Below are 8428 nucleotides of genomic sequence, written 5' to 3' on the forward strand. Positions count from 1 at the left end.
AGAAGTGGGCGGGGCCTGAAGGACGAGACCCAATGGGACAGAGTGGGCGGGGCAACAGGGGGCGGGGACGAATAGGAGCGAAGTGGGCGGGGACAATTAGGCGCGAAGTGGGCGGGGCATCAGGGGGCGGGGATGATTGGGGCGAGGTGGGCGGGACCTCAGGGGGCGGGGACGAATAGGAGGGAAGTGGGCGGGACCTCAGGGGGCGGGGACGAATAGGAGCGAGGTGGGCGGGGCCTCAGGGGCGAGGCCCAATAGGACGGCGTGGGCGGGGCCTCGGGGGCGGGGCGCGAGGGACCGGAAGTTCCCGGAACCCTGGCGCGGCGGGGCGGCGGCGGCGCCGGGGCAGCGAGGGCGCTGCAACCGGAAGTAGCGCGTGCGTGTGGCTTCTCTCGAGTCACCCAGCGTCTATTTGTTGAGCGCTTCCCGTGAGGCGAGCGCTGTACTGAGCGCTCGGGAGGGAACCGCATGGGCCGCAAGAAGAAGAAGAAGAAGGAGACTGGCGCCGCCGGGGCGCGGGGCCGACAGGTCCTCACCTTCGATGAGGAGAAGCGGCGGTAAGTAATATCATCATAATAATAATAATGATGTTGGTATTTGCTAAGCGCTTACTACGTGCCAAGCACTGTTCTAAGCGCTGGGGAAGATACAAGGTCATCAGGTCGTCCCACGTGGGGCTCACAGTCGTCATCCCCATTTGACAGATGGGAGAACTGAGGCACAGAGAAGAAGAAGAATAATGTTGGTATTTGTTAAGCGCTTACTCTGTGCCGAGCACTGTTCTAAGCGCTGGGGGAGATACAGGGTCATCAGGTCGTCCCACGTGAGGCTCACAGTCTCCATCCCCATTTGACAGATGAGGAAACTGAGGCCCAGAGAAGTGAAGTGACTTGCCCAAGGTCACACGGCTGACAAGTGATGAGGCCGGGATTAGAACCCACGACCTCTGGCTCTTAAACCCGGGCTCTCTCCACCGAGTATGGGCTCGTTAAGCGTTTACTGTGTGCCAGGCACTGTGCTAAGCGCTGGGGTGGATAAGCAGCGTGGCTCAGTGGAAAGAGCCCGGGTTTGGGAGTCAGAGGTCATGGGTTCGAATCCCGGCTCCGCCACTTGTCAGCCGGGGGACTGTGGGCAAGTCACTTCTCTGTGCCTCAGTGACCTGATCTGGAAAATGGGGATTAACTGAACTTCACGTGGGACACCCTGATGACCCTGTATCTCCCCCAGCGCTTAGAACGGTGCTCTGCACATAGTAAGCGCTTAATAAATACCAACATTATTATTTCTCTGTGCCTCAGTGGCCTCGTCTGGAAAATGGGGATTAACTGTGAGCTTCACGTGGGACAACCTGATGACCTCGTATCTCCCCCAGCGCTTAGAACAGTGCTCTGCACACAGTAAGCGCTTAACAAAAACCATCATTATTATTATTATTGTTACGAGCAAATCGAGTTGGACACAGTCCCTGTCCCACGTGGGGCTCCCAGTCTTCATCCCCATTTGACAGATGAGGTCACTGAGGCCCAGAGAAGTGAAGTGACTTGCCCAAAGTCACCCAGCTGACAAGTGGCCGCGGTTGGGATTCGAACCCACGACCTCTGACTCCCGAGCCCGGCTCTTTCCACTGAGCCACGCTGCTTCTCACCAGCAGTGTGCCTTTAAGTGCCAGGCACTGTTCTAAGCACTGGGGTAGATCTAAGCTAATAAGATTGGACACAGTCCCTGACCCACGTGGGGCTCCCAGTCTCAATCCCCATTTTACAGATGAGGGAACTGAGGCACAGAGAAGTGAAGTGACTCACTCCAGGTCACTCAGCAGACAGTGGTGGAGCTGGGATTCGAACCCAGGTCCTTTTAACTCCCAGGCCCGCGGGGGATTAAGACTGTGAGCCCCCTGTGGACCCTCAGACTGTGGACAGGGCTTGTCTCTCTTTATTCCTGTATTGTATTTTTCCCAAGCGCTTAGTACAGTGCTCTGCACAAAGTAAGCGCTCAATAAATACAATTGAAAGACTGAATAATAATAATGTTGTATTTGTTAAGCGCTTACTATGTGCAGAGCACCGTTCTAAGCACTGGGATAGATACAGGGTGATCAGGTGGTCCCACGTGGGGGGTCACAGTTTTAATCCCCATTTTACAGAGGAGGGAACTGAGGCACAGAAAAGTGAAGAGAATAATGTTGGTATTTAAGCACTTACTATGTGCCGAGCACTGTTCTAAGCGCTGGGGTAGATACAGGGTCATCAGGTTGCCCCATGTGAGGCTCACAGTTAATCCCCCTTTTACAGATGAGGTAACTGAGGCACAGAGAAGTGAAGTGACTTGCCCACAGTCGCCCAGCTGACAAGTGGCAGAGGCGGGATTCGAACTCATGACCTCCGACTCCCAAGCCTGTGCTCTTTCCACTGAGCCACGCTGCTTGTCACGCAGCTGAGGAGCGGCGGAGCCGGACTTCGAACCCGTGACCTCTGCCCTGCAAGCCTGGGCTCTTTCCACTGAGCCGCGCTGCTTCTCCTGAATGAATAGCGGGGACTGTGTCCAGCCTGATTATCTCGTATCCACCCCACCGCTTAGAACAGTACTTCAATCGAAGGAAGCGCTCAATAAATACGATTGGAAGACCGGATGAATAACAGGGACTGTGTCCAGCCTGATTATCTTGTATCTACCCCACCACTTAGAACAGGGCTTCGATCATGGTGAGCGCTTAATCGATACCGTAATTATTATCATCACCCACTGGGCCACGCTTCTTCTCGTCCCTTTCTTCCCCCCCCCCCCCCCCCCCGAGTGATTCGTGACTCCCCAGACGCCTTCGGCCCCTTCTCTGCCCCCCACCCCTCAGGGAGTACCTGACCGGCTTCCACAAGCGTAAAGTGGAGCGGAGGAAGGCGGCCGTGGAGGAGATCAAGCGCAAGCTGAAGGAGGAGCAGAAGAAACTGCGGGAGGAGGTGCGATGGGCCAGGGGACAGCCCGGAGCCTCCGGTCCCAAGCCCCGGGGAGCGGGAGGAGAGATGGGATTTTAGCGAGACTCGTGGAAGGGTGGACTCGGGCCTGGGGTGGGAGGAAGTTCATTCATTCGAGAGTATTTACTAATCATGTTGGTATTTGTGAAGCGCTTACTACGTGCAGAGCACTGTTCCAAGCGCTGGGGGAGATACAGGGGAATCAGGTTGTCCCACGTGAGGCTCACAGTCTTCACCCCCATTTTACAGATGAGGGAACGAGAAGAGAAGTGACTTGCCCACAGTCACACAGCTGACAAGGGGCAGAGCGGGGATTCGAACCCATGACCTCCGACTCCCAAGCCCGGCCTCTTCCCACTGAGCCACGCTGCTTCTCTGTTGAGCGCTTACTATGTGCGGAGCACTGTACTAAGGGCTTGGAATGGACAAATCGGCAACAGATAGAGTCCCTGTCCATTGACGGGTTTACAGTCTAATCGGGGGAGACAGACAGACAAAAACGATAGCAGTGGAATCAAGGGGATGTACATCTCATTAAAACAATAGCAATAAATAGAATCGAGGTGATGTACATCTCATTAACAAAATAAATAGGGTAATAAAAATAATAAATCATAATAATAAGTTCCTGCCGGGCCTCTTTGCATACAGGAAACTGGAGGCCCGGAGAATAATTCCCGTCATTGTGATATTTGCTAAGAGCTGAGAGACCCAATATAATCAGATCAGATGCAGCCTCTGCCTCGCACGTGGTTTGCAGTCTGAAGGAGAGGAGAACGCGTGTAATAATAATATTTATTAAGCGCTTGCAATGTGTCAGGCACTGTTCCGAGCGCTGGGGTAGATACTCTAGACTGGGACCTCGCTGTGGGCAGGGAATGTCTCCGTTTATTGTTGTATTGTACTTTTCCAAGTGCTTAGTACAGTGTTCTGCAAACGGTAAGTGCCCAGATGTGATTGAATGATTGTAAGTTAGGAGGAGGGAGATCAGGTATCCAACTCCCATTTTACAGAGGTATTTAATCCTCTTAACAGTTGAGGAAACAGGGCCGGAGAAGTTAAATAACTTGCACAGGGACACCTCTATGGGTGTGAAGGGCCTTATGGCCCACAGAGAGTCTTTTGTGGTGTGCCCCACTGCCCAGCATGGCACCCCACCCACCTTTTCCCCGTGACAGACTCCTTTCTCCGCCCTCCGTCCCCGTGCCCTGCAGGGTTTCCGTCAGAGGAGCCGGCACATGCTCATCTGTCTTCCTCCCTGTTGCAGCGCCACAAGGAATACCTGAAGATGCTGTCAGAGCGAGAAGAGGCCCTGGGTAGGTCCTCCCTCCTGTCCCGGACTTGCTCCTGGCCTAGCCGCTGTCGGACACTGAGGCCGAGGCCGAACCGCCTGGCGTTAAGGGACGTGGGTTCTGCCCAGCAGGCCTGATGGGGGCTTCGCAAGTCGAACTTGGAGCTCGAAAATCTCCTGTGCCTTAGGAACAGTGGGGATGGGGGGGAGTCCCGTGTGCCGGGGCACAGGGTCAAAATAGAGGGACCGGTTGAAGAGCAGCTGGCTTGATTGCGCCTCGAATGGCCCGAACGGGGCCATGTCACATCCGTGGTAAGAGTAGGGGAAGTGGGGGTGGTTAGCTGTGAGATTTCCCCCATCCTTCTCCCCAGGTTGGTCCTCCAGTCCTTGGAGCGAATGTTTATGTCTCTGGAGAAGAAGCGGGGTTTGTGTGTATGATGCTGAAGGGGAGGGGTCCGGGCTGCCCTCCGTGGGATCTGGTTCTCAGACACGGAATTATCGTACCCGTTCTTAATTTGTTCTCTGCAGAAGAGGCAGACGAGCTGGAGCGACTGGTGACGTCGCAGACGGAGACCGTGCGGTACGACCACCCTAACCACACGGTGACCGTGACCACCATCTGCGACCTGGACCTCTCTGGGGCTCGCCAGCTGGGGCTACCCCAGCCTGGGGTACGTGCCGTTCTGCCGCTGCCTCGGGAGAAGCCCTCGTGCCTGGCAGGGGCCGGGACGGAGGCCCGAGCCAAGGGCTGCCGGCCCTCAGTCCTTCCATCTCCCCTAGGGGAGGCTCCTGGGGAAAACCCAGGGCAAGAAGTCTCCCAGAGCGAGTCGGTGAAGAGCACTCTGCCGGGCCTAGCGTACCGCAGCACTCTCATACCTTTTTATTTAGTTTTATTTACCCGTCGGTATTTATTAAGTGCTTACCGAGCGCAGGGCACTGGATTGACCGCCCGGGAGGGTAAAGTGGATTAAGCAATCTCGCTCTCTGCCCTCAAGGAGCTCACCAAAGAGCCAGGCGAAGCGAGGGGCGACGGTGGTGACTTCTCATCCTCCACCCTACCCCCTTATACCTCCTTTAGGCGGAAGACAGTGCTGGATCGGAGAAAGAGGAAGAGCCGTGGGACAGAACCACCAGTGCCTTGCCCAAAAAGTCTGGAGACCCCTTCCTGTCCCAGAGGTGAGTTGTCCTCTAGTAGTCCTGGGCCCGGGGAGCCCCTTCCTCTCTGCCGTTCTGCTCCCCCGGGGGTAGGGAGAGGGTTCAGACTTGGCTTAGGGCTGCAGTTGGGCTGGGTGAGGAAGGGCCTTGGCCTCGTGGGATCAACAGGAGGCATCAGAGCAACAGAAGCTGGGAGGCCGGGGTTGAGAATGTATCTCTTGCCCTCTCCCAAGCGCTTAGTACAGTGCTCTGCACACTGTAAGCGCTCGATAAATACCGTTGATCTGGGAGCCAGTCAGCCGTATTTGAGTGCCTACCATGTACGGAAAACACTAGTCCTCGGAGAGCACTAGTGGATAGAGCACGAGCCTGGGCGTCGGAAGGACTTGGGTTCTAATCCTCCGTCCATCCCTTGTCTGCTCTGTGAGTGGGGCAAGTCATTTAAACTTCTTTGGGCCTCAGTTACCTCCTCTGTAGGATGGGGAGTAAGTCTGTGAGCCCTATGTGGGACAGGGAACGTGTCCAACCCGAAAAGCTAGTATCTGTCCCAGTGCTCAGTACGGTGCCTGGCATATAGTAAGCGCTTAAATTCCATGGGAGAAAAAAAGCATCGGTAGAGATGTTCACTGCCCACAGTGAGCTTAAGGTCTAGAAGGGGAGACAGATGATAGTATAAATCTGGATATTTATAATATAATATGGATGTGTATAAAGAGAAGCAGCGTGGCTTAGTGGAAAGAGCGGGGATCTGGGAGTCAGAGGTCGTGGGTTCTAATCCCAGCCCGGCCACTTTTCTGCTGTGTGACCTTGGCCAAGCTGCCTAACTTCTCTGTGCCTCAGTTCTCTCATCTGTAAATTGGGGTTGAAGGCTGTAAGCCCCAAGTGGAACAACCCGATCACCTTGTATCTACCCCAGCCCTTAGAGCAGTGCCTGGCTCATAGAAAGCACTTAACAAATACCGTCATCGTCACGATGTATGTAAGTGCTGTGGGGCGGAGGGAGGGGTGAATAAAGGGTGGAAAGTCCAAGTGCGAGATTGATGTGGGAGAAGGGGAAATGAGGGCCTAGTGGAGGAAGGCAGGGCCGGGTTGACTTTGGGGCCAACTGGAGCCCTGCTGTCAGTGGGATGTTAGAAGAGGCGGTGCAGGCTTGAAAACCTGCCGGCGTGGGGCTGGGCTGGGAGAGTCCACGGCAGCTTGCTCCACTCCAGCGGATTCGTATCCTTGCTTGGGGAGACATTGAGGCACTTTGTGGGTGGCTGTCCTGGAGGTCCTGGGTTGTGGCAAAAGAGCTACCCACCACTGCTCTGAGTGGTCCCCAGCCAGGCATCCTTCGAAATTCTGGGGCCAACGGGGGCTGGAGGGGTGCCGGTTTGATTTCTCACTGAGCCCGTCCAGATTTCTGGGGATGGTAGTGGGGGGAATAGGGTCACGTGAGTTCGGTCTCCCAGGGCCCCTCAGGGTCTCCCGCACAGCTGCAGTGTCATATCTGTGAGGCTGCCCCATGACCCCCAACGCATCCAGGCTTTCCCAGGGCGGGGACCTGGGAGCCACGCCTGGACCCTGAGAGGAAACGGCTATCCTCCCCTTACACCACCCGACCTGCAGGAACGGGGCTGCTTGCGAAGGGTTGGAAGGGGGGACTTTGAGGAAGCCGGATTCCCTTCTCTCCCCCACAGGATCTCCACCCTCACTGCCTCCCTACACGCGCACACCCGCAAAAAGGTCAAGAGGAAGCGCCCTCGGCGCCCCCTGGACTCGGGCAAGAAGCCTCCCAGCGCCGGGCGGACCACCAGATCTCAACGCCGCAAACTGACGGGCAAGGCCAGACCCGGCGGAGACTGAGCGGCCGGGAGCCGCCGGACCTCGCCCACGGCCAGGCGCGCACGCCGGACCGTGCCGGACACGCCTTGTCTGGGAAGCGGCTCCGCAGAGGAACGCCGCCCGTCTCCCAGCCCGGGCCCGGGCTTCCGGCTCCCCGCGGGCCTGGGCGTCGCGCTGGCCACCTTTTGCCGGGCCGGGCCGAAACCATCCCCCTTCCCCGTCCCTTCCAGGGTCTCGGTCGGGGCCCCTGACTTCAGTCGCCTCGCCCGCGGGGGAGGAGCCGGAAGCTCCAGTAGGAAGTGGTGTGGAGACTTCCTGTCGTCATCACAGACATTAGATGTTTTTGCCAAACGGGAGCCTGGGCTGTTTATCGATCGTTGGTGTGGGGCTGGAGAGGGCTGGGACCCTCAGCCTTGCCCCCAAGGCACTAGCAGTCTCCTCTGCACTTTGGTTTCCCCGGGAGGGCAGGGTCCAGAAAGCTGGATGGTGTAGGCTCCTCTGGTGAAGGGCAGGGGAAGAGGCGGGGGGCTGTTGGTATTGGATCCGGAAGCCCCCCAGTGCCGCTGCCGAGGTCCGGGGGAGGGGCTGGGAAGACTTTATCTCAGAAGCGTCCCGGGGATGAGCGAGGAGGAAAGAATTCTGGATTCACTTCTCATGATGTCATAGTTTCAGCCGGGGCTGTCCAGGGGCAGAGGCCACCCGTGAATGTACATTGTACCAGAGGCGAGGCCGCTTAGCCGTTCCAATCGTTAGGGGACACAGGATCGCCATTTTGGCCCCTCTCTCCTTCCCTTCCTCCTCTTTTCTCGCCCGCTGATCACTAAGTAGTGTGAAGGTCAGACCTAGGCCATGGTGAGGTGAGGCATGGGAATCCAGCAGCTGGGAAGGGTGTGGGGTCTGTATCACCCAGGTCGCTACCTGCAGCCCAGCGGGTGAGACTTGAAGGCTCCGGGCCTCGGCCGTGACTCCTCCATCCCTCCCCTTGCCACAGGCTGGAGGTTGGGCAAGCTGTCCCCTCTGCTTCCGGGGGGTGACGCCGGGCCCTGGAAACCAAGACTCTCGATGTCTCCTCTTCCTCGAGGCCTTGACGTCAATCAGTCAACTGGATTGAGTCTCCTGTGGGCAGCACACCTTACCCGACCACTTGGGAAAGTCGGTTGTGTTGTACTCTTCCCAGACACTTTTTTAA

The 8428-nt window shown here is 56.9% G+C and overlaps 1 protein-coding gene across 1 annotated transcript; it reads left to right on the plus strand.

Annotated features, from left to right (window-relative positions):
• The first annotated feature begins 339 nt into the window (after positions 1-339).
• NOL12 (nucleolar protein 12) lies at positions 340-7595 on the plus strand. Its single transcript, XM_029078511.2, has 6 exons — positions 340-557; positions 2849-2954; positions 4237-4285; positions 4789-4931; positions 5339-5436; positions 7095-7595. Exons 1-6 carry the CDS (start codon positions 469-471, stop codon positions 7258-7260), a joined length of 651 nt encoding a protein of 216 aa, XP_028934344.1. The 5' UTR covers positions 340-468; the 3' UTR covers positions 7261-7595.
• The last annotated feature ends 833 nt before the right edge of the window (positions 7596-8428 follow it).

This window comes from Ornithorhynchus anatinus, chromosome 14 (assembly GCF_004115215.2).
Source record: "Ornithorhynchus anatinus isolate Pmale09 chromosome 14, mOrnAna1.pri.v4, whole genome shotgun sequence".
Taxonomy (NCBI): Eukaryota; Metazoa; Chordata; class Mammalia; order Monotremata; family Ornithorhynchidae; genus Ornithorhynchus; species Ornithorhynchus anatinus.

Coding starts and splice junctions, on each gene's coding strand:
- NOL12 (XM_029078511.2), top strand. CDS start 469: ATGGGCCGCAAGAAGAAGAAGAAGAAGGAGACTGGCGCCGCCGGGGCG. Junction 558..2,848: donor TTCGATGAGGAGAAGCGGCG/GTAAGTAATATC, acceptor CCCACCCCTCAG/GGAGTACCTGACCGGCTTCC. Junction 4,286..4,788: donor AGAGCGAGAAGAGGCCCTGG/GTAGGTCCTCCC, acceptor TGTTCTCTGCAG/AAGAGGCAGACGAGCTGGAG.